The sequence below is a fragment of the Rhamphochromis longiceps genome, linkage group LG11, assembly GCF_057381845.1.
Source record: "Rhamphochromis longiceps isolate RC_006_pf linkage group LG11, R_longiceps_female_GT1.1, whole genome shotgun sequence".
Lineage (NCBI taxonomy): Eukaryota > Metazoa > Chordata > Actinopteri > Cichliformes > Cichlidae > Rhamphochromis > Rhamphochromis longiceps.
This window is the reverse complement of record NC_140567.1, coordinates 34,498,923-34,525,585: the sequence shown is the minus strand read 5'-3', so window position 1 is coordinate 34,525,585 and position 26,663 is coordinate 34,498,923. Positions and strand designations below refer to the sequence as shown.

At 38.4% G+C, this 26,663-nt stretch overlaps 1 protein-coding gene across 2 annotated transcripts; it reads left to right on the top strand.

Annotated features, from left to right (window-relative positions):
• The first annotated feature begins 821 nt into the window (after positions 1-821).
• On the top strand, positions 822-21,843 carry septin7b (septin 7b). Of its 2 annotated transcripts, XM_085423795.1 has the most exons (13): positions 822-931; positions 2,579-2,685; positions 3,672-3,772; positions 4,531-4,665; positions 8,435-8,552; positions 8,964-9,056; positions 9,155-9,251; positions 9,459-9,510; positions 10,429-10,557; positions 11,554-11,574; positions 14,267-14,402; positions 16,088-16,230; positions 20,434-21,843. In XM_085423795.1, exons 1-13 carry the CDS (start codon positions 922-924, stop codon positions 20,471-20,473), a joined length of 1,182 nt encoding a protein of 393 aa, XP_085279921.1. In that variant the 5' UTR covers positions 822-921; the 3' UTR covers positions 20,474-21,843. The 2 variants fall into 2 exon arrangements, with proteins under 2 accessions (XP_085279921.1, XP_085279922.1); XM_085423796.1 differs by lacking the exon at positions 11,554-11,574.
• Positions 21,844-26,663: the final 4,820 nt, after the last annotated feature.

Sequence of the window (26,663 nt, the reverse complement as noted above, 5' to 3'; positions counted from 1 at the left end):
GCCTGTTATACTTTTAACATGTATGTAATGGCACCTTTTTGTTGCCGTTAAACAAATTCTGCCTCAAAAGCTACTTTGAATTAAACTCTTTTTTGAACATAGTCTTCCAAACTTTGTTGCCCAAATGATTTTGCCTCCAGGTAGAAACACCAGTTAGCCTTGAATAGCACATTGTCTTTGCGTTGCCTGGTCTTCTGTCACTGTGTGAAATTTCAGCACAGAATCAGCATGACCAGAAAGGAAGCAAAACAGTTCTCCTTCTTTCGTTTAAAACTTTAAACCTTCCCAACAGCTGACACGGCCCCTGTCTCCGGGCAGCTCTGCTCCCCTTTCTTTATCCTCCATCTGTCTGTATTGTTCTTAAACTCAGCAATGGAGCCCCTCCCAAATGCTACCTGGCTTGCTAACATTACCCAGCATGCCATTCATGACAATTTTTATAGCTTTAGAGAGAGTTTTTTGTTTTAGAGTCTGTGTCATGCCCTGTTGACTAGAGTTAATTTTAGAGTATGTATTGTTGTTTTGTATTAAGGTATATGAGTATGGTTCAAGCCATGAGCGATAAGGGTGATGTGTATGTGTACAGCTCCATTCTGGGCTTTATGGTTTAAATTTATAACACATCTTGAATATTGTGGCTTCTGAATACTTTCAGTGTAAACTTAATCAGTTGCATAATAAAGACGTGAGAATATACTTTTTCTTCTTAATCCAACACAGTGGAGAGTCCGTTTCAATTCAGGCAACATAGTTTGTTCATGACTTTTTGTTTTACACTTTAGAAAATTAGATTTCTTTGTGGTTTAATTTTTTTTAACTTTCTTACAGCAACAGAAGAACCTAGAAGGATATGTTGGCTTTGCAAGCCTCCCGAATCAAGTCTATAGGAAGTCGGTGAAGAGGGGCTTTGAGTTTACCCTGATGGTCGTGGGTAAGAACACACGCTGCTCGCCACTCAAGTTTTCCCTTGTTTTGTTTGAATCATTTCATTGTATTCTTTGCGGTTGGCATTTTAACATCCTTCACTGTGTGGTTTATTTTAGAGAGAGAGACGGGTTTGTGTGTGTATACACAGCCATATTTATACACAAGGGACAGACCCCCAGCTTTGTAGTGTTAATTGCTGAGTCAAAGAGGAGGGGCGCAGATTGCATTCCTGTTCGAATTCATCTCGATGTCAGATCTTTGACACTGTCTCTCAGCAAAGAAGCATTTGGGTTGGAGTTATCTAAAAGTGCACTCAGCGAATCAGAAATGCAGACATTCTTTTACAGCGCTCGGATGTGGTGGTTGACGCTGTGCCAAGATCCTCCTTGGCTGATGAGGCCGTATTTGGAGGGACAGTGTATCCTAGGGTCAAAGCCATTTCCTGTGGTGGGACCAAGAGAATTCATACCCAGCATGCATCTAAGTAAAGCCAGTAAAGAAAACTCTGCGTTGTTAATGCTACGAGAGTGACGTCTCTCGTTGCATTAACAATGCACAGTTTTCTTTAATTATTGCTGCTAATAAATGTTCAAACCTGTTAGTGAGCTGTCTCTTAAATGTTGTTATTAGATAGTTGAAGTAGAAGATCACTTTTGCTCCCCCATCACTTCTATTGCTGTTGGATAGTGACCAAGTGGGCCTCTGGGGGCTGTGAATGCTTCGCTCTGTTTGTAACAAATATCTTCATTTTGGGGATAATTGCTGAAAAGATTAAACAAATGGCTTTGCAACAAGGAAAGAAGAGGAGGTCCTCTGGGCTTTCTGTTGCTTAAATGGTGGCTATTGTTTTTATGGTATCACCCGCTTTCACGGACACACTCACACTCAGCTTTTCTTGGCTCCAACTAGCTGCGAGCCCACATGTCCCTGCAGTGCTGTTCACATACAACGCAATGCGTCACCAGCGCGGTGTGATAGGAGTCAAGGATAAAAGATAAAGGGAAGCACAAGGAGAAATTGAGATGGCATCACCACCGGTGGCTGGCTGGCTGGCAGATCTCTGCATGCCTCATAAAATCACATGACCCAACAACCTGTTCAGCAGCTCATTTCACAGGCTTGTCAGGCATTCAGATCGCAGTTTCTCGCTCATTGTTGCGTACGGTGATAAAATGTACAACAAACCGATGACACAGTACGAGCTCCACACATTACCCTTTGCTTGTAGCTCTGGCATAAATGGTGGCTCGTTAAATATTGACTTATGGCCATCAGCAAAGTCGGGCAGTGCCAGTGGTCGTTTCCACTAATGATCCTTTTCTCTGGGAGCTTGGACACTGGATGCACAATGGAAAACCAAGCATGAGAAGTCTCCCGGACTCCACAGCCAGCCAGCTGCACATAACAAGAGCCATTGTTCATGTTGTTTTCTTAGCCTTTTAACTGGTAACCCAAATGGATCAATGTCTTGGGCAAATGTTACTTGCATCCCCAGTTAGACACATGGTCTTTTCTTGTGTGGAAGATGCCAGCAGTAGACTTTGTATAGCTGTGTTACAAGTGATTTTAAAGCTCTTATTCTGAGTGATACTGTGTCTCACAATCTCACTGTGTTTTGTTTTGGGGGTTTTTTTTGTTTTGTTTTTTACAGGTGAGTCTGGACTGGGCAAGTCCACATTGATCAACTCTCTGTTCCTAACAGACCTGTATTCAGCAGAGTATCCTGGACCATCACACAGAATCAAAAAGACTGTGCAGGTACACACTGACAAAAATATCTCTTTTAAAATCAGTTAAACCTGCAACAGCATGTGCTGGGCTGAAATAATATCACTTTATCTTTAAGCAGTACAGGTGTTGTGGTATAAAAGTTTTTCTTTATCTGTCCTTGTGGCAGCAGACCTGAATCAGATGTTAAAGAAAATGTTCCACTCCAGATAATTTGAGTTTTTATTGTTTAAATATTGCAGTTATCATTGGGACCGCTTTATCCAGAGAGGTACTGATAATAAACACGAGATTAAATTTAGATATTTTCATTCATTGTCCTATATGTGATAGACGTGGTAAAGCTGAAGGATCACTGTCAGACTCTGCTATTATTTAGTACCAGGCAGCTTTTTGGGGGTGATGCATGTAACGTTTTTTTTCTAAACAAAATGGGATATTAAAATACTACACTAAAAAGTCTTAAAAGCCTGAATGTATGCCATGCAGATTGAGCAATTAAGAAAGAAAAAAAAAGATTTTTACTATGGTGTTTGTCATCATGAAATGTATCTGAATATTGGAAGCTGGGGAGAGTCATGGGGTGTTGAAAAGGTTTTGTTATTTTTAAATTTTTCTCCCAGTTTGTGAAATTATTCTCACAATTGTTTGAACAAGTCAGACTTTCCGTCAGCTGACCACATGACTTCATGTTAATCTTCCTTGATTACAAAACACCGTCCTAGATCCTAAAAGCCTAAAGTGCTGTGTGACTCTTGCTTCAAAGCCTTTCTGGTTTTTCAGAATAGTTATCAATAGCACAATATGTGAAGGCATGTTGCTACATGCTGCCCATTGCCAAATATTTTCTGTATGAGTTTTGAAATCTTAGATACACTTACCTTAACGTGACGATCATTTTACACCACTCCTTCCATACTGTGTTTTCATTACCTACTAAACAGGTTTGGTTTCAAAGGCGCAGTTTATGGGAGAAGTAAAACTTAGCATTCCTGTCATTCTTTCTTCGTTGACAGGTGGAGCAGTCGAAAGTTTTAATAAAGGAAGGCGGTGTCCAGCTGCTGCTTACAATAGTTGACACCCCAGGGTTTGGAGATGCTGTCGATAATAGTAATTGGTAAGGGTCACCACCACCTTCATTTGTAATCCTTAAAATATCAAAGCTACTCTCTGACATTCCTGATTCAGAAGAAGGGTGAAGCAGTTCCGCAGAATTCAAAAGTGGATTAAAGTGCTTTGTATGTTTGTCTTTTTGGCTCATTATTGTGAAAAATCCCATTATCTGCCAGAATCACATTAATAAATGTCACCTATTTAAACCACTTGATCAACTTTTTATTCTTAATATCTATTTCTCACTATGGGGAGGTGAAATATACACCTCAAAAACTTCTTCACACTTCTTTGACTTATATATAATGTAGAACATCAGATAATTGTAGTGACACATTTATCATGACAGACCAAAGACTCCAGAGTTGTTTTATAGACACACTTGTTAAATATGATCCTTTAACTTCATTACATTTTGCCACATACAACTTGGACAGGACATGATAAAAGCTGGTCTGATGACCCTGTCATTTTGAAAATAACAAATGAGATAGAAGGGGGAAAGAAAACAGTTCTTGGCAATTTCAGACTCCTAAAGTCCACTTATACCTGATTATACCTGTGTGATTATTTATAAAGAGCAATCTAATTGACCTATCTTAAAAAGTGATACATTCCTGCTGAAACAGCTTTTATCCAAGGAATAATCATAAAATGGTTTATGTGCACCTTTGTCACTCGAGTCCACTAGTGAAATGTTTCCCTGTTAAGAAACAAAGACCCAGCAATAACTTAACTGAAGCTGTAATTTGTATTACACAGCTGGCAGCCAGTCATCGACCACATTGACAGCAAATTCGAGGATTACCTCAACTCAGAATCTCGAGTGAATAGAAGGCAGATGCCCGACAGCCGAATCCACTGCTGCCTTTACTTCATTGCCCCTTCAGGACATGGGTGAGTCTAGGACACAGATTCCGTTAAAGACAACTGTTATCAAGAACCTCTTTTAACACTATACAATGCTACTACAAGCATATCCAGAGAGAATTAACCTCTTAAACTGCCACATGATTGTTGGGTTTGAAGTTAGCGGATGAAAAGCATTGGACTGGAAAAGGGAAAAGGTAGTAAGGGGAAGGGTGAACAGTGAGAGGAAATAGTGTAAGGAGGGAAATGAAGGGTCAGTAGTGCCTCAAAGGTCAGTGAAGCAGGGTTGTGAGTGGAAGAAAAGGTTGCTGGTTGAGATCATTGTGCAGCCTGGAAAATTCAGAGAACGGTCGGTAGTGTAGCATTTCCTCCCTGAGCATTTTCACTTAATATGGCTTTCACGGAGGTGCTAGATGTGCGTACTGCTTCTGAAACTAACAGCATTGAGCGGTAGTCATGTTGGACTGCTTAAATTTCTGCAGTAAATTCATATCTTGACATTATTTTTCTCCTACAACTAGACTCCCCCACCCCCAGCTGTTGTTGTGAGTGATAATGTGAGACTGAGTCAGCCTGACTTGCAAAATAAGGGTTAAAAGTGGGCCTGTTAAAAGGAGAAATAAGTGTGTGGGGGTTCTAAGCAATACTGAGACGCTGGCTCAATGCCCGGCAGATGATACTGATGACAAAAAGATGACTGTGGAATTTTAATTATAATGTTTATCATTCATAAGCTACCATGTCTTCTATAACAGGCTGGTGTGCTCATATGGCCTTTTTTCTATGTGTGTCTACGTGTCATGGATGATGCATGTTGGTTAAAGATGAGAAAGTGTGAGAGTAGTGAACGTGAGAAACTCTAGTGGTTATTTCCTGCCCTCGGGGGGGAACAAGATAAAAACCTCTTAAAAATGTATTTAAATGCACGAGTTGGTTTTATTCCTTTTAAAGTGAATGGTTGCTCTCTGTCACATCTGTTGACCTTATTGTGTCTGCTGTGTGGCTTTGCAGATTTCATTAATATGCAAATATCGCTGCTTACTCACATGCCTTTCAATCTGCTGATCATGACCTACTGTAAGCCGTGAACCAGGCTCTGTCCTCCTTTGTGTCCTCATCTGCTTTCTGTGAGACATTGTGTTTGTACAAGCCCGCGATCTGTACTCACACAAGCTTTACTTTTATCCTTGAGGATGGGCAGCGTATGCTCTGGCATAAATACAACTGCACACTCACAGAGCACCCCTTCATAACAGAGCTGACTGCTCTCACACAGCCGCACAATGACCTCCAACATTGTGATATGCTCTGGCATTCACAACCCCCGCAGCTAAACCCTGGCTGATGTGACGTCAAGGTTATCTGCAGGTCTAGAAAAGTCTCATAAATCACTGAATTCAGTTCAAGACTTCAAAGTATTGCAAGATTAGCATCCAGGAAGACTTTATTTAAAATACAAGGGAAACTTGAGTGGTTGTGGATTTTGCTGTAGGATGCTATTGATTTTTTTTTTTTTTTTTTTTTTTTTTTTTTTTTTTTTTTTTTTGCAGCTATTAGATTTTTAGCAAGCAGTGTTACAGAGTGGGTACAAAGTAACTAAATATAGGAAGAAAACAAGCACAGCAGATGTCAGATGACATAAAAGTGACTCACTGTAATAGTGTATAAAGTGATGTGGACAGTGCAGGGTTTAAGTTAACAGCAGAGTCTCTTCTGTGGTGTGTACTGTAGGTGCGAACAGTTTCCTGCCATTGTGGTAGTAAAGCAGAATCGCTCTCTTTAACAAAGTGCAAAGTGTAATTTGTACCAAGGGTGGTCGGTCAATGATGAATAGCAGTTAATATAATGGTAACATTTCCATCCTTCAATTTTTACCACAATTTTTTTTGGATCCAAATTGCACTAATGCATGAATTATGTATAATATTAAATCTAGGTCATATTATCAATATTAATTTACATGATACCTTTACATAATTGTGTCAGTATATTTAAATCCTTTCCTGCATCATTGGTGACGTGTGTGGCGTAGCAGTTAGTGCTGGGGCCTTTCTGTGTGGAGCTTGCCTGTTTTTTCCCTGTGGCGCGTGTGCGGGCAGAGTGGTTTCCTCCATAAATCCAAAGACATACATTTTAGGTTAACTGGCGATTCTAAATTGTCCCTGGATGTGAGCTGGATAGAGTGACAGAATAATGTGCTTTTCAATATGTAGTTAAAAATGCGTCTTGTAGTCTGAAGAACCTTGAGTGGTCAGTAAGACTAGAAAAGCACTTTATAAATGCGAGTACATTACATTATTAACATAAAACTGAATTTTTTTTCCATCCATCTATTTTTCTGTTGGTTAGTTTTAGGGAAACGCTGACTGGCTACATATTTGTATTGGCTGACATTTGCATAAGTTGACATGTTTTCTTTTATCTGATTGGCTGTTTGTTTTGTCAGACTGATTTTGTGCAAGCTAAATGCTTATTTTTTTTAAGATAAGGTCTCCCTGGAAATGATTCAGAATAAATTACCCAAAAAATTGCAAAAACTTAAAAGGATATTAGCATTAGGATTTATACATCTGTAAAGTCCCAGAATCGCACAAAGAACGCATCCTGAATTATAGTCATGCCTTAATTTTTCTTCAGAGACATGAATGACAAATATTGGGTTAAAAAATACTTTTATCAGCACAGCACAAGATCAGTTATTCTGGTCTTCTTTGAGCTCTTGATTATTTAACACGATTTAACCCTGATGTTTAGCAGAATTATTTAGCTTTTGAAATGTATTCATTAAAATGAACTTATTTCAATACCAGTTTTGCTAATGCTGTACCACTTATGATTTCCTTTCTCCCTCCCTTTCTTTGATAAAATATGTAACAATATTTGTACAAGACAGTGTGGGAAATATGTCTGTCTGGGTTCCATATTATTTTCTTCTCAGTAAAGAGATAAATCTGGGACACGTTTAGCTTAGCCAGACTGGTGTTAAATCACAGAGGGCATTGATGGACTGAAATTCCTGTGGTTATTTTGTGTGGAGTCAAAGTTGGGAAAACTCCACACCTTCGGACCCTGTTTTCAGGAATTTAATGCGTGATTTCTGTGATCTTTGTGTGTGTGTGAAGTCGCTAAATTATCACTCAGCATGTGCCAATAAACTGTCTGCATTGTTTAATGTATTATCAAAGTCAGAGATTACCTGTGTGTTTTCACCCATACGAACTTCCTTTATGAAATGGACTCAATTAGGTAGCTTTTCATTGCTGCATTGCATCATTGCAGATTGTCTCAAAGAGTTTAAGAGCAGCACTGTGTTGTATACAAGCCTGCATAACCACATGATATCAGTCTTATCTTAAAGCATCATATTCTATTTCAAGGCACATTTAGACTTTAACCTCAAAGAATCAATAGAAGACATGATTGTGTTTGATAATAAAATACAAAGTGAAATCCAAAGGTACTGTGGTATTTCTCCAGCTCATAAACAACCAAAAATAGCAATGCCTCCCCATGACTGAGAGGTCATATTCCCAGATATTACAAACATAAGGTGTAAAGGAGTTCTATATTTAGTTTAGCTCAACTTATCTAGTCTACAAAAGAGCCGATCAAGAAGCCGTAGTCAAAAACCAGTCTGCCCTCAACTATCCTAGTAGCTTCTATATATAGCGAGGAGTACACACAACAGTAGTTTGGCAGTTTATTTTATGCTTTAATGTGCTGCACTGAGTCAATGTGTCTGTAAACGTCTGGCATTATTTCAATGAAATGTAAAGCTGTATTTTGATCTCTGCAGACTGAAGCCCCTCGACATCGAGTTTATGAAACGGTTGCATGAGAAAGTGAATGTGATCCCCCTCATCGCTAAAGCAGACACTCTCACCCCTGAGGAATGCCAGCAGTTTAAGAAGCAGGTCAGTGGTTTCCACAGCTGCAAAGTCCTGCAGAACAACTATGTCAGAGGCTCCTTTATTTATTTATTTTAAATTCCCTTGTGGTCATTGGCATGACTGATGCCGAATGATAATAGAGTAGAAAACACCATGTTTGGTGTTGCATTTGTCAGTGAATACAAAAACAAGGTGGTATTGCAGAGAGCTAAATTTAGCACTGCGTTTCTATGTAGTGTCCAAATGTAGCTGGTGTCAAAGACAACTTACCGTAACACTCACCTGCTTGGAATCCCTCCCCCCCCCCACAAAATGTTACAGTTACCAATATAAACCGTCCTCTGAACAGACACATTACAAATGACACCCTGACCTCTTGTTTAACCATTTTCTTGTCTGTCAGAATGACTTAACGGCCTTCTTTCCTCCTGATAGATCATGAGGGAAATCCAGGAACATAAAATAAAGATTTATGAGTTTCCTGAGACGGATGACGAGGAGGAGAACAGATTGGTCAAAAAAATAAAAGTAAGTGTCTTCTAGTGTGTTGTAACCACAGGTTCATATACTTGAAATACTTAAACAAAAAAAAAATCATTGAGGGTAAATGCTTTGTTTTTTGCTAGGACAAGTTGCCACTAGCTGTGGTAGGCAGCAACACCATCATCGAAGTGAACAGCAAGAGAGTTAGAGGGAGACAGTACCCCTGGGGGGTTGCAGAAGGTAAGAGACAGAATGTGTAATAAATGCATCTAAGCAAATGAAAAGAGTCTTATGATGGGACAGAGTTCCTAGAAACATGTGCATGCATGTTTCTCTGCATGGTTTATTGGATTAGACTGCAACTGTTACTTGAGTCTAAGCTACAAACAAGATTATGTAAAAAAAATTTATCCTGATAACTGACTGATGTCTTACTTTTCATTACAGTTGAAAACAGTGACCACTGCGACTTCACCATCCTCAGGGATATGCTCATCAGGTACTGAATAAAAAAGACCTCATGATATAACCCTTGTTTCCTACCCATAGACCTTATTACATCACTCATTAGTGCATTGCTTTGGTGTTTTTAAATTTTCATAATCTAAAAAAAAAAACAAATATTCTTTTTCAAAGAACACAATCAGTGACTGGACAACCAGCCCGGTCTTATTTTGAAAGTTCCGTTCTGGCCTGTCCCATCTCATGTTTCCCTTGCCAGGCACACTGGTGTAATATCAGTTTCACTTAGTTGCTTTCGCAGAGAGAATCTTGTCTCACACGGGTATGGGGTTAACCCGGGGTTCAGATAGTTAATGTATCATTTTTCCACCATTACCTGTTTTTGTAATTTTGTTTTGAATTTTTGATTGACTAGATGGTTTTCGTGTTTACCTCAGTTTTTAAAGATCTATTTTTAATTGTTTGTAGTGGGGTTTTTTTGTTGTTGTTTTTTTTTAAGTAGTGGTTTAAAATGTTAAAAGTTCCCAGTCTCGTTAAACACCTGCACAAAAGTCTCTCCAGGGTATTTCACCACAGTGACTAAGACTGTAACTAAAGACATTTCCTGAGGCCCTATATCATTTAAGTTGGTTTTTGTGTTCCTCAAAAACCTTTTTTTTTTTTTTTTTTTTTTTTTTTTTTTTTTCCATTTAACATTTAAGGTTTAGTTGGATATAAAAAAATTGGGTCCAGCCTACCAGTTTAGACTGCAGCTAATGTATGTACATACAATGTATGCCCCCTTTCTGCTCTGGTGATCTTCTGCATCACCAGCTGCAGTTTAAGCCAGTTCATCCTCAACTGATAATGTTGCACGTTTTTCAAAGTAACTACGATTATCATTAAGAACATTTAAAAAAAATAGTATAACTCGAAGCGCAGTTAAAGTATATATATTCTTCTTTTTCCACCCCAGAACTCACATGCAGGACCTGAAAGACGTGACAAACAATGTCCATTATGAAAACTATCGCAGCAGGAAGCTGGCCGCTGTCACCTACAATGGAGTGGACAACAACAAGGCTAAAGGACAGCTGTCCACCAAGTAAGTCCTAGACAAAAGGCACTAGACACATCAATTGTAGCTAAAGGGGTTGAGGTTACCTCTGCTGTTTTAACTGCCCGAGTAACAGCTGCGTTTTTCAACCTAAATTTTAAAGCCTTCTGGATTTAGTATCACATATAATGAAGCTAATGCGTAGCACTGAAGGAAGGGTATACCAGAAAGCATTGTATGTTTAGAGCACACACAGTGTAGATAGTGTATTTTAATTAAGTTAATAGAATCAAGTTGATTTCTGCTGATTCTGATGTTGCAGAATGTGTTGCAGTTTTGTGTTGAACCCATTTCATGCATACTTTTTGATATTTCATGTGTTTTGGACTTTACCATAAGCTTAATTTTTCAAATTTGCATGTGTTAACTTAAGTGGAATAGATTTCTGAAAGCAGTGGGATGAACATTTGCCACATAGGAGACTGCAGATGGCTGTGTTATCACATTATGTAATCATATCCTTATTTTATTTAAGTATATTGGTTCCAGGCAACAGGGAAAGACAAAGCTGGAGGATGACTTCTTTCACTGAACCTTGTGATCGCAATTTGTGAAAAATACTGATGTGTTGTTGTTTTTTTTAATTGTAGTTTATCACTCTACTAATTTTCCACTGATTTCAAGCTTGGATTCAAAACACAATGATTAATTGTCATTAATACATTCATAAGCAAATGGCTAACACACACTGCTAAAACTCTAGCTCCATGTTGCTGATGCTAACACACAGCTAAACATTTGACCGACGGCTGAGTGTGTCTGACACGCAGCTCACAAAGCTGACACTTATTTTTTCCACACTTTTTTTTTTCCATTTTGCAGTGAAAAATAGCTTCAGTCACAAACTAATAAGTGTTGTTTTATTTTAGTGCATGATCTCATCATTGCATGCTTTGTGTGTGTGTGTGTGTGTGTGTGTGTGTGTGTGTGTGTCTGTGTGTCTGTGTGTTTGGTTGTGTTTTTGTTTTGTTTTTTGTTTTTTAGACTTGACACAGTTGATGGAATGTAAGTCAATTTTTTTTCAGTATTTTTGAGACCTATAACATCTTCATCTTCACATCCTTCCTCTCCTCTCCTCTCCGGCTGTATTTGGGTGGTTTCTATCCCCCTTGTTGACTTTGGTCTGCCCCCGCCTACTTTTTCCTCAGTAAAGGTTTTGAGGAGGAAAACTGTGAACGGTCTCACCTCCTGGTCAACATAGTTTACCAGCCAGGACTGTGATGCTTTCAATTTTTCCAATCGACAATTTTTCCACTTCTATATAGTCACTGCTGCCTCCACCTGCTGCTGCTGCTTGGATTAGCAGCAGAGACCTGCGCATGAGATGTTTTAAGCGGTTACCAGTACTGGGCAATATATCACTTTAGCTGACATTAGCAACTTAAGCAATTATTTTCACTTATTTAATACTTTTAGAAGACAGAAATAAAGGTTTACACTGCACAATTGTTGTAAATATTAGCAATTTAACTACAAATTTTAATTTTAGTAAAAAAATGAAGGTTAGTACGATAACACCAGCAAACTGTTGTTTATTCTCCCGATAAAAATTGCACATATTCACCTTAGTTTTATCATCCGTACTCCACCTTAAGTGACCCTACAGTTTGAAAACATCTGGTGTACTAGATAAACGGGCATTACACTTCCTCTGTAACACATAAAACTGGCTACACCAGATATGAAAGTAGTCTGACTGGTGCATGTGTGCCACTCTGCAAACATAAATCTGGAACACTTCTTGTTCTGTCGCAGAAATGTTTTATTGTGTGCCTATTTATTTAAATATATTAGCAGAATAGTATGCAGACAGTAACAGACATCTGCATTTATTCTCACAGTACCAGCCGGCAGATGCTTTGTAACTGTAGACAGTCTACCTCAGCCCACAGATGTTCGTGTTGGGTGTTTAGCTTTTAGTCCACATAAGCTGGTGGAGTGTAACAGTTTCACTTCCTTGTCGGAAAGGACAGTCTGACAGCAGGTGAAGCTTTGAAAATGTTCTAATTATAGCGTGCTCTTGAAATGAGGCAGACAGGTATGCGAAACAAAAATATCTCTGGCAGCCTGTTGCCTTTCTTTACGAGTAGTCTACTTTGAAAATCTGAGACTGAAGAAGTCACTTGGATGAGTGACGAAACGTTTCTCCCACAAAACGCTACGTCCAGATGAACAGAATCAACTTTTTGGCGATACTTTGAAAATCAATCTATCACCTGACCAGAATTATAAAACCTGACTCACTCAATCAGCCTAGCATTTTAAAGTTTGTCAAAACCGGACTTATGTCTAAGTTATGTTGATTTGTGTTAGGCGGCATGCATGATGACTAAATATAGAAAGTATCAGGCTTAAAGAGTTGAGAAAACCATTTCTATTAAGATTTAAAGTTTTAAAGACTTTTAACTCTCCAAACTAATCTGCTAATCTGCTTCAGCAGGACTGGGGGAAAAAAAACATATTTACATGAATATGTTCATTAAAGCCCCTTTTCCATTAGTACCTACTCTGATCGGCTCGGCTCGGCTCTGATCGACTGGTTTTCTTGAGTAGCACCTAATGTGTGTGGTTGTCATCATAGAAACAAGGCCCTGCATCCTGTTACATAATTAGTACCGGTATGTGACACAAATGCTACAACGAAGGTGGACGTTGATGCAACAATATACCTGCTGCCCCTTTTTTAAATAAGTAAATTCAAATTAAGAAAAATGTGAAAATAACTTGTGCCAGCTGAGAGCTGATGATTTCAAATCAAACACCAAAGCTTCTCCTGCTGCCGTGTGAAACTACTTTTTAAATGAAGAATATTAAAAACGTGAAGAAGCAAGAACCTAGCATCCACTAGCACACGTTTTGTGTGTGTGTGGAGGGGGGGGGGTGGTGTTTGTTTTCCCCCTTCAGATTTGTTTAGCCTCCCTGGGAAAAACAACACTTAAACATAGAAAATGTTTACAAAAATGACAAAAAAAAAAAAATCGGGCGTCTCTCCAGTTGTCATTCCCACAAGCTACATTCCTCGTAAGCTCAGGTAACCGCTCCACATTCTTCATGACAGGTCTCTGTTCACTTACACTGCAACAAACCAGCCTGGTGAGCTTTACTAATGTTAATCCACCTCCACTCGCTGTCAGTGGTCACAGGTTCCTTGCATTAACTTTTGGATCCCTCCTCTGGTTCCCAAAATTGGTTTGTGGTTGCTTTCATGTTCTTGTCGCAGCCTGGGATCCTCCATTCCTAAATCTTCACCTGTGCCTCTATTTTTCTCCCTCCTGTTGTTTTTGTTTGGAAAAAAGGGAATAATACTGTAACGAGATTTCCTTGTAGTTATGAAAATGTGCTGTATAGATTTATTGTTTCTGTGAGCTCAGCAGACGACAAATTTAGTTCTAATAAAATTACTTTTAAGGTTTGATCCAAACTGATGCATCTCATGGTTACATTTCAAGCATTGTCCTGCTTCTCTCTCTGTGATGTTCCAGCCTGCATGCAGTAGTATCTGGAGGAAAGGAAATGCTGAAATGAGACTTTAATTTGCAGACAAAACTGACTAAAAAAGCTCACATAATTAAGTCATTCTACTGATTAGAAACATTAGTAATACTGAATATACTGATAAGTAGGATGATGCTAGTCACATTCTGTAGTTCACGTCTAAATTTCTGTTTGTGCATGTTTTCGCGTGCTTCCTGTACAGGAGTCCTCTGGCCCAGATGGAGGAAGAGAGACGAGAGCATGTGGCTAAGATGAAGAAGATGGAGATGGAGATGGAGCAGGTTTTCGAGATGAAAGTCAAGGAAAAAGTGCAGAAGCTCAAAGACTCTGAAGCAGAGGTAAAACACACAGGCTAATGAATTCTGCAATTCATGCAGCAGTGAAGTTGCCTGTCTGGGCTCCTTCCTTCCTCTTATGCTGACGTGTTTCAGCGGTTAGACGTGTGAGGGGAACTCATGTGCACATGAACGTTGCTCTTTTGCACGCAGGTTTTATTCCTACGTCTCCCAAAACAATGTTTAGAAAGCAGATGTTTGAATGTTTGAAGAGATAATAGCCTTCACATCCAGTTTAATACAAACTGCTACTGACAGGAGACTGGCTCCAGATAGTTATAAAACTGTTATTAGACCAAATGTTATTAAAATATACCAATTCTGTCTTTGAGTCATCCTCAAAACTTAGTGAGCTCATAATGTTAATAAAGTAGATAATATTCTACCAGTGTAGACAAATGTTTATTTTCCTTCATTTCATATCTCTGACAGTACGTATTGAGACTTGGATTCAGTTCTTAAGTCTCCTCTCTCTTCTGCATTTCTCTAAAGTCTTTATTAGCTCAAAGTCCTCCATGAACAGCTCAGTTTCACCAGCACCAAAATGTAAATGCAACGCCCTCTATAGCACGGGCTATAAGTCATGTTTTAAAAGATGTGTCCCGTTTGCGGTTTATATGTGAAATGCAAACACCGACTGGTGTTGATGTAGCACTTGTTGTCTCATTAATACAACACCAGTGGTTATTTGAGAATTTGCTCAGTTGAGAGGATGTCAGTCAATCCTTCATCCAGCCTCTGTCTCACTGAAGTCCTCAGTGATCAGTTCCTGTGATACCTTACAGACCTCAACATTTGTCCCATCAGAGCACTTCGCTCTTAAAATGCAGACTTACTTGTGGTTCCTAAAGTTTCTAAAAGGTTTACTAAAAGCCAGCACCTTCAGGTATCAGGTGGAACCAGCTCCTAGTTTGGAACTTCCTGTGATACACTGAGAACCTCCTCTTCCTTCTCTTTACTACTGTGGCTTTGTGTCTCGTCCTTTTTACTCTTCTCTTTCACCCTTCCACCCCAAATAGCTTTGGGAGATCTTCCACCACTGTTGTTAAGTGCTGCTCTTTACCTTTAAAATTTAAATCACCATGTGGTGATTGGTGTTGGGAATTGGTGCTTTATAAATATATAAATATAAAAACTTTAATTAAATAGCAGAGTGTAGTCTGAGGCTACATCCCTAGTTGATATCTTAAAAGTATTTAAATTACATCACTTTTTTGTGTTAGATTAAATATTCTACATAATTAATCTGTCACTGTAATTTAAATAGAAGTTGGAGTCAAAGTTATAAATAAACCTTCAGACTAATAAAATTTTAATTGAGCTTCTGATGATTTTCAGGATCATTCGCTGTCCAATTTCCCTCGAGGTTAAAGTTTCAGCTCATTTCTTTCTCTCTTTAATCAGCTGTGTTTTTCTCTCCTGTGAGTGTTAAGCTGCCACTAAACTGAAATTTAGCCATAAGCTCGAAAACATTAAGAATTAAAATATAAAAACGTGGTCTCACTTTGACACTATGATTGTCTCTTTATAGGATTATTCATTCTCCTTCTGTGTAACTGAGCCTGTATCAGGAACACAGATAAAGTGGCAGTTCACATTTCTGTGTGTGCAGCACTCGGCTTATTTCCTGCATGTGTGCCACTGCCTTCAGTCCAAAGTGCTTACAGCGTCCTCTGTTCTGTTATTAGCTTCAACGGCGTCATGAACAAATGAAAAAAAACCTGGATGCTCAGCACAAGGAGTTGGAAGACAAGAGACGCGTGTTCGAGGAAGAAAGGGCAAACTGGGAGACCCACCAGCGCCTGCAACAGCAGCAGATGGAGGCCACCAGGTACAGCACACACACCGGGGCTCAGATCGTGTATATATGCATCATCATAGTCACACCCTGTGGTTCAGCTTTATGCAAAGTTTGTGCATGCATCACACATTGCAGGGTTGGGGAATAAATAGATTAGTGGGTTATGTCTTTTCATTTTCTTAGATTCTGCATTACACTGCATGCTGTTTATTTTTCAGACTCCCAGCCCTCTAAATACTTGATTGGATTCAGCCTTTATGCTGTGTGTGTTTATCAGGAAGTGTGTCAGCTTCAGGGCCAAACAACAAAACGGAAGCAAACCATCTAACAGGAGCATAAAAAAGCTGCAGCAGTGTTTTTTTGCTTCAGTGAAATGTGGTGTAGTGAGTGAGATTGTTGTATGAATGTAAATTTTTTTTTTGTGCCATTTAGGGTATTTAGCAGGGTTGCACTCTATGGTATTTTTGGCTGAGGGTAGATGCAGTTCACTGTGTTGTAAACACAGTGGACTTGGAGGCAGCTTCCTATGTCTTAACTTCCTTTCTAATGAAGTTTAACTACTTTACCTAATGTGCACAGTATAAAGGTTTTCTCGCTCTGTAATAAATTCATGTGCACATGTGGCTGTCTGCTGCTGTGTTTGTGCTGTTAGTCCTTTTACTTTGCAACAGCAAAAAAGAAAAAAACAGAAGATATAATGTTGAAAGAACTTCTGTGTAGATGAATGAAACTCGTCAATGTTTATTTGATCCTAGTTGTTTTCGTTCTTCTTCCTCTTCACGGTGAGCTCGACTGTGGTTGTTTCAGTCCCTGGACATGGACTGCATGTGAATGGATCACTGTAGTCTCCACAGTGGCCAAATTTCCATTATAATCCTCTAAACAGAAGACTATGGACCCATGCAGGACCACACCCTTAAAATGACACATCAGTAAAAAGGCAATAAGTACAAAAACGATTGTTGACAATGTTTCACAACATTGAAAAAAATAGCATAACACTTAGGATTTTTGAGAAGGTACCAACAGTATCATGTATGGTCAATAATTTTGGTAAGTGGTAGCTTAAAAAAAAAAAAGCAGCCTAAGACTAGGGCTGGGCGATATGGCCTAAAATTCATATCGCAATATAATTTGAAGCATGTGCAGTAACGATATATATCACGATATATTCTTTTCTTCTGTATAACGTATTTTCCACACTATAAGGCACACTTAAAATCCTTTAATTTTCTCAAAAATCGAGAGTGTGCCTTATGTATGAATTCTGGTTGTGCCTACTGACCTCGAATCAATTTTGGCGTGCAAAAATCTGTATAAATTTTTTTTAGTACAACTTTGGTAAGCTGCACTGCTTGATGGATTGTCAGAGCATTACGGCTGCCGTAGTGAGGAGCTTCGTGGAGTAATCTGGGTCCATTCAGTGTTGCCACCTTAGCGACTTTGTCGCTATATTTAGCGAGTTTTCAGACACCTTAGCGACTTTTTTTCTAAAAAAAAAAAAAAAAAACAAAGTCGCTAAAAAAAAAGACAAGCGTATAGCTTTTACTCTCAACAAGCAGCGGGTGCTGTAACGCAGTCAGTTCTTCTTTTACTCTTTTACTCTTATGCTGTTTTGTGGATCACAAGGTTTAAAACTACTTATAAACACACACACACAAAGTAACTCCACCAGAGTGCCTATTTTGGGTCACTTTTGCCGGTCCAAGCCCAGGTAAAGGAGCAGGGTTGGAATTGTGACATTAAAAAAAACAATAATTGCTAAAAGAAATTTAATTTGTAGTTCTAAATAAACTCTAAATGCATTTAGGACGTTTTTTTACTCGATGTCTCTTCCACGATGTTATTTCTCTCTCAACAACATAGGTTACAATTAAGCAAATTAGGCGATGACGTCATTTAGCGACTTCTAGCGACTTTTAGGACAACCAATCCGGTTGTTCAGTGATGACGCGACGAATCCTACTTCCGGGTCTAAAGTAGTCTGCGTTTAATATGGCTTTTGTGTTGTTAACATGTTTAATGTCATGTATTTTCTTCTATTTGATCTCAAAAAGCTCCTAAAACAGTCAGTGATCCCTGTTGACCTCCCTCGGCTTTTATTACCGCTAATCATTTATTGAAGCTCAGTTTTTAAAACCTTAGGAAGTAACTACAGCACAGCCCATCCAGCAGTATATGAATGACTAACCTCGTATTGTGGATGGATTATCTCAGTTGTTCTCCTGGCTGAAGTTTGGTCCTTTTACAGCATCCTGCCATGCGATTACATTTGTTCCTGACCACCGAGAACACTCACGATAACTTTTATCGAGTGGAAAAAAAGTTAGCTTGTTTATATTATGCTAACATAGCTGTGTCGCTAGCGGTCACGTAGCACATCATTATATACCAGCTAGCCCAACTTCAGTAACCCTACAAACGTCACTGCTGTTTAGTTTTCTGTCTTCATTTATGCTGGAAGTGATAACAGAGCTGTACGTTTTAATTTGTTTCCAAAACCCCGCAGTCAGGACACGCTATATTGTATTTAGATAGAAGCTAGCGAGCTAACTTCCTGCTAACTTCTAACTCCGTTAAATGTCATAAATTCCGTTTTCATGGATGCCTGGATGTTAAACTCAATTGTTACACCTGGTAGAGCAGAACGCTGATCATTTTATTAAAGATGAAAGACTTTAGACAGTTTTTCAACTCTCAGTAATGCCATAGTGATCGTTTGATATATGGAGCTGCAGCGGAGTTTAGACCCAGACACAGCTAGTGACGTCAGACTGAACAACCGGATAGCGATTTTCCTTACTGAGGAGTTGGCAACACTGGGTCCATTACTCCGTTTACTTCAGATCCCAAAGTCAAACGAACACCAAGAGTTAAAAACGGTCTAAATTCTTTCATCTTTAATTAAATCATCAGCGTTGCTGCTTTAACGGGTGTAACAATTAAGTTTAACATCCATGCGTCCATGAAAACAGAATTTATTAAATTTAACGGAGTTAAAAGTTAACAGGAAGTTAGCTCGCTGGTTTACACCCAAACATTTTATACCATGTTCTGACTGAGAGATTTTTGAAACTAATTAAAACGTACAGCTCTGCTACCACTTCCAACATAAATGAAGACAGAAAACTAAACAGCAGTGGCGTTTGCAGGGTTACTGAAGTTGGACTACCTGGTATATAATGATGTGCTACGTGATTGCTAGCGACACAGCTATGTTAGCATAACATTATCACAGTGAAGCTGGAGGATGAACGCCAAGTTTTTTTTTCCACTCGATAAAATTTAACGTGAGGGATTCTGGTGGTCAGGGACAAATGCAATCGCATAGCAGGGTGCTATACACGGGCCAAACTTCAGTCAGGAGAACAACTGAGATTATTCATCCACAATACGAGGTTAGTTATTAATATACTGCAACAACATGGGAATAGAGCAGCCGCGAGAGAATTCAACATTAATGAATCAATGTTACGGAAGTGGAGGAAGCGCAGTTTTTGGCCTTCCCCATATTTCAAAAGTGCTTCATCTCTTTGCTATGACTGTCGCCCGGCATAATTTGCAGATGATAATGGTTTTAGCCGCTGCCATGCTTTCGACCAAAACAGGCGCAGCTTGATGACGTCATCAACATGCGATAGAGCGATATAGTCAAAATCTCTATCGTTGGCCAAATTTATATTGTTTATATCGCCCACCCCCACTAAAGACTGTTTATTCTGCCAAAAATGAAAATGGACTTTAGCCAGCTGAACCAGCCAAAGGTTCTCATTCTTCTAAACCAGGGGTTAATTTTCCCAAGGGGCCACCAGTGCAAGTTTATAAAGGGATAAAATTAATATTGAGTAGAACTGAGTTCAGGCGCTCAACATTCCCAGTTTCTCATGTAGCTCTTTGGGAAAATTAACTGCCCACTCCTGCTCTAAACCAGGCTTTGAGCTTCGAGCTTGTATATTATTTGATAATTTTACTTGAAATGTGATTTGGATAAATTGGGCAAGGGAGGTAACTCAGTTGTGATATGAATGGGTTTATTGTTTCTTCTTTATCGGCTCACATCACAGCAGACAGAGCCTCCGTCAGAGCGTCAAGAACTTTGAACAGTGTTGTTAAAGATTCAGCAATCATCAAATGAAGTGGTGTTTGTTGTTTTACACAGTTATAACCTACATATATAAATAAACATGAAGTGTTTGTAGAACAAGTGTCACTGACTTTTCCCCTCTTCTTCAGGACCCTGGAGAAAAACAAAAAGAAAGGCAAGATCTTTTAAGGACAGTCGGCAGGACCACCGCCACTCGAGAAATTTATGTTTGCCAATGTTGCCAGTCAGGACACCAGTGTGTGGCTCTGATGTTACCCCACCTCCTCCCAATCTTCCTCTATCCTCCCCTCTTCTCCCCGCTCTCCTCCCCCTCTTCTTCTGTCCCTGCTCTGTCTGCCAGCACAGCTGTGCTCCTGCTCCCAGCTGCTAGAGGGCGCACTGGGGGCATTTGTGGGTGTGTGAGGGGGCCTGGGGGGGGGTCTGCATGTAAGGCCAGAACAGCCTCTGCAGAGCCCCCTGGCTGCCTAAGAACAGCCATTATCTTCTTCATCATCCTCAAGGAATGTTTACTTTCCATATTATTTTAATTATTATTATTATTATTGTTGATGTTATTATTGTTATACTAAATACTGTTCTCCACCCCCAAATCGGCTGCTTTCTTTCTTCCCAAGGTTGCTTTTAAATGACTGGTGTGTGTAGATTTATCATTTACCGGGGGCCGCGCCAATGTTTATCTTTTGCTTTAATTTTGTGCTGAATAAATCGTTAGAGAATGATAATGAAATGCTGAATATGGAATATATACCAATAATCTTTATAAATGGCGGCCAAATTTCCCCAACCTTTAAACATCTGTGTTAGCCCGCAGTTTCACAATCGGTTCATCCCTACAAATACCCACAAGTACAATCAGTTTCTGTTGAAATGCTTGTTTACAGGAAAAGTTAACGTATATGAACATTTAACCTGACCTTCAAATGTGTATCAAAGTAAGAAAAGGACAAGGCATTAACGAATCCTTTGTTTTGTTTTGGTTTTGAGTGTACCTGTTAAACCTGTAACCCTCGTCCCATCAGCGCAGCAGGCTAGAACGAAACACTGTCGGTAGAAAACACGAGAAAATGCACCTTGGGCCTTTTTATAGATAACAAAAAATGGCTAAAGCTTCTTTTTTTTTTTTCCTGAAATATAACGCTTTCTTTTTCTTGTGTGTTTAGCTATGTTCACTAGTCTCGGACCACCATTTATATTGTCATAAGTGTTACATTTCACTTTAGTTTATTTTTATATATACCGAGCCAGCTGAAGTAATAACTTTTGTATGTTTAGAAAAATCCTCAGAGACTTGACAGCTGCGTGTCCACTGTTAAAGAAAAACACTTCCAAATATTAACAGTGATTCTGGACACATAGAAAAAAATAAAATAAAAACAGCCCACATGTTATTTCAGTTACTCTGCGGAAACCATCAGTGGGAAATGAAGAGTCAACATCACATTTTGCTTTGGCTATGTACTCCATCTCTGTATTTTTAATTTTATTTTTCATTTGTAATGTACAAAGTCACTTAATAAACCTGTGATATTGAAGAGTAAGATGGATTTATTATGAGAAAACGTGCTCATTATGAAGTGGGGAGAACACCAGTTTTGTGACTGAAACATAAACATAAAATAATGCTTTTTATTTAATTTTTTTTATAAAGCCCCTCAATTTAAACACGTGCTCTGGTAATTTTGAATTATTAAATGATTTCTATGGTGGCAATATAGGACACTGTTTTACCACTAGGTGTCGCTCTGTGCACTTTAAGTGTTAGGGCGATTTTCAATGGCACTAAATGTTATATTTTATACATTAAATAATATGTACAGACTATAAAAGTTGAATGGAGACAAATCACACGGATGGAAATTTAGTTTTTCTCTCCGATCTTCAGCCTTGAATCGAGGCCGGGTCACAGAGCTCCTGCGGGGATGAAACCAGGGGCGGAGCGTGGGGGTGGCTTACTGGGCTTAAGCCCGGGTTGTTTTGTCAGAAGCCCGGGGTCTTTTGGAGTGTAATTTTTTCATAGTTAGATGCCTGGCTGACAACTGTATAAAACAAAAAGTACACACAATATTCGAAGCACATAATGCACACAGTGGGAATTTACGACTGTGCGTGAATCCCCCCTGATATTGGTATGATCCGAGCTCAGGCACTAAGCAACTGAGCGAGGGGGCGTGTGTGCTCTTGTGCCTGTGAGTGCGCTGTTGGAGTAACGGAGCCAGCCATACTAAGGAGAGCTTAAGTTTGACCAGGTACCAAAGCAAACCATTCATACCGTACAAATGACGGTGAATCACGAAAGATTGATATCAAACTGATCACTTGACCAATATTACGTTACTTGCTCTTCAAGTGAATCAACAAATGGCGAAATGAAAAGCCGAACAAATGCTTTTTTTTTTTTTTTTTTAATAGAGTCTTATCTTACGTGTGTTTATTTCATATTTTCAGTTCTTACCCTCCCCGACTAAATCGGTTTCAGTTATGTACTGAAATATAAGAATGGACATTAGAGGCTTCTTTCAAAGAAAAAACTCAGGTAAATGTTATTTTATATATTATGCTTTGTAGGTTGTTCAGTATATTTCTATGCAAAACAAGAGGGATTTCAGTACACAGCAGGATATTCACATTTGTAACCAGATATTTACATACACTTTAGGGAGAAAACATAAAACATTTTTTCTGTACAACATCAATTTAGAGTAAACTTTTGTTTTAGATAAATATTGAAATATCTTTTGAATTAGTTAAATGTCAGAATAAAGAGAGACAGAGCTTCTATTTTTTATCACTTTCATCAAATTTAAGAGTACATATACACTAAGTTTGTTAATTAATAAGAAAACCAGATGATTCCATTCTGAGCTGAAGAAGCTTCTGATAGGTTAGTAGAGTCCATGTGAGTAAATTGGTGGCACAGCTGTGGATGCATATAAGGCAAAACACAGAGCCTGTTTCTTTGACATGGGAAAATTAAGAGATATCAACCAAAACACCAGGAAAAGAATTGTGGAGCTCCATAAGTGTGGCTCAGTTTGAATACAATTTGGTGCCATTTGCAATTAAGAAATACAGATAGTTTCTCTCTTTACTCTTAAAGTTAACAAATATGTTTTTTATATTTATCAATCTAAAAAAATAAACATTTAGTCTGATTTGATGTTACAATTATAAAAGTGTTGTGTTTTTATCTGAAGAGTTTGTAAATATCTGGTTTCAACTGTATATTTGATGATTGTCAGCACAAAGAGGGAGAGAGAGGAACAGAGAGGGAGAGAGAGGAGACAGGACAGAACAGAGATGAACAAGAGCAGGTGAGACACACATGTTAGTCAAATGGTTGTTTACCAAAAGTATCACCGTATCATAGGTACTCATGTATCTCGTACCTAGTGTTTCTTTTTAGGTTTGTTATTTTTCAAATTCTATATTTATTAAGTTATGCAGGCTTGTTTGCACAACAAGGCTAAATAATTATATAAACTTTTGTGAATCTACATAGTGTACTTTGGTAGAATTAAAAAATAAGTGTAGTGCAGGTCTATGATGATTTTTAGTGCTACTATCATCTAGTTCTGATTCTGGTTCTGTCTTGGTTAAATCCTAAGTAGTCCTGATTTTGAACTCTTGTAGTCCTGTTTTAATTCCGGATCAGTTCTGGGTCTGGTTGAATTGGGGTTTAGTCCTCGTGTCTTGATACAGCCCCGACTTTGTTCTGCCTTGCTGCTTAATTAAAAAACTAGTTTAAGGTGTCCTGTATATGTGATATCTTTTTTTCCCTATATGAAGTCATTCTTTTTTGAACAAAACTCAAAACAGAGCCAATTAATCTTTCAGTCATTTCTACACCCCCCCCCCCTCCCCCAAAAAAAGAAAAAAGAAAAAAAAATCCACATGCATACTACCCTTCAGGGCTAAGCCCCGGGTGTTTCAAATGTCTGGCTCCGCCTCTGGATGAAACCAACAGTTGACCAGGCAAATATAAGCTGATGTGAGACTAGATTTATGAAAGTGTTGCGGGAAATATACCTTAATCCCAAGAGCTTCTCTTCCCCATCAGACCCACAAAGGTTTGAAATTTGTGCCCTAGAAAGAAAAACAGCATTTCGCCATACATATATATATATATATATATATATATATATATATATATATATATATATATATAAAATTTTACCTCTGAAATAATGCTGAACTGAAATGCAAAAAATAGAAAGTTATAAAACTTACGTTTACGTGCCGTCCGTGTTTTTCCTGTTTGTGAAGAATTAAATGGATGAGTGAACTCTCTCTGGGTAGATGAGCAGTTTAAAACATAAATCTGCATAAATTTGTTCAAAATGCCGTCATATCGTCTTACCAGACTCCTTTCTCCCCATAAATCCAAGATGTTGGCGAGATCCTGGTTTTCTGATCATTCTAACTAAAATGTCTTGAATTTCTTTAGAGTTTGGCCATTTTTCCTTATATGAGACAAACACAAGCAAATAAAGACGTTTAATATTAAACATTCTCTTTTTTCCATATGAGAAAAAATACAATAGAAGCCTGAAACCGAATCCAAGAAATTATTTCATTAAAAGGTTTTGAGCGTAAGCATTAATCATAATCACATACTTTGTTTTAACTTTCTTTATACGTACTCTGAAAGGACGCTGGCAGCAAAGAAAGTGCCAGCAGGTTTATAAAATTTTACCTCCTCGATGTCTTCTCTCCAGATGTCAGCATCCATATCTTGACAGAAAACGTTTGACAGAAGCAGCACAGAAATGAAAACAAGTTTAAGCGTTTCCATCACTGCAGACTGTGTGTACTTAGCCAGGAACACAGATAATAAATATCTGTGTGCAAGTGGATCACACCTCACTGCTGAGTTTCAGATGAAGAGAGCAACATCCACGGTTCTTTTGCCGAGGTCCCTTTACGCAACGTTTGCGCGCTTTTACGCACAGCTGTGTGAGTGAAAGATGAGGGCTGATGCTCATCTCCGGCAATTATTCTGAGTCACTTGTTGCACGTACGTCTTCTAAATGGTCTTGTGTGACTTGTTCAGAGAAATGTTTTGAACTGGACTACTTTAACACTGGCTAAAATGCTTATCAGACTACGCTATATGATATAATTGGAACATCTTCACAGCACATGGAAAATCGTTAAATTAACAGTAAAAGAGTCAAAAACTGGTTACGGACAAAAAGTGTGTGATCATGTATGAGTTGTATAGTTTTAATGTTTTATTTGGGAACAGAATGGTGTGAATGTGTAAGTTTGGTGATGGAGTTTTTATTATGAATGAATGATGAATTTTTATGAATTATTATGTCTATTTTTTATGCTTAAGGACAACAGATGGAAATTAGCCCTTGGCTATAATCTGGTATGTTTACATTCATGTAATTTTTAGTTTTACATTTATGTTCATTAACATGCACTGTCCTAAATAAAATAAATAAATAAAGATTAAAGGACTCTGATTTGTGCATTTAGCAGCTTATTGTTGCTGTATGTAACCACCACTTTTTTATAATCTATTTTTATTTGGTTTTGTACTTCCTTTTACATCTTAATTTCTCAATATGTAACCTCAAATTTGACATGATTGTGATATGGTGAAGCTCTCTGAGACATGCCTTAGTTTTTGTATTAGCAGATGTGCAAGAAAATGTCCTGATGAATGAGATACGGTTATATAAAGAGCTACATTATACTTGTACTTTACATTGTTTACTTTATATCGATAAAACTGAATAGTTTTCTTAATAATAGCAACCAATATATGTTGTAATGGCATACTCTAGTTCTCGAATTGGCTCTTGTGTCGGATAACCTTTTAAATATTTTTATTGAGATAAAAGAATACGATTCAGTTTAATTACGTTTTATTTATACAGCACCCATTCATAACAACAGTCACCTGCACGGTGCTTTATATTATTAGGTAAAGACCCTACAATAATACAAGGAAATTCCCCCGATAAGCAAGCACTTGGCAACAGTAGGAAGAAAAAAAAAAGTCCCTTTTAACAGGATGAACCCTTCGGCAGAACCAGGCACAAGGAGCAACAGCTATCTACCACAACTTGGGGGGGGGGGGGGTAAATCAGGGGTCTTAAAACATTTCTCTGAAATAGGTCAGGTCATCATCAAATCTCGCGAGATGTTGAAAATTTATTTCTGCTAGTCGTTTTGCAGCTATTGTCTCCTATTGTTTTGCTATTGTTTTCCGCCTCAACTAAGCGTTTTATCACGACAGATTTAATTATTTTGACGACCAATCAAATTCTCTGTTTCAGATCATTTTCCGTTAAAAGTACCGTTTGCGCTTTCCCAGACCTGTGTCCCTGCAGGGCTGCCGTAGACA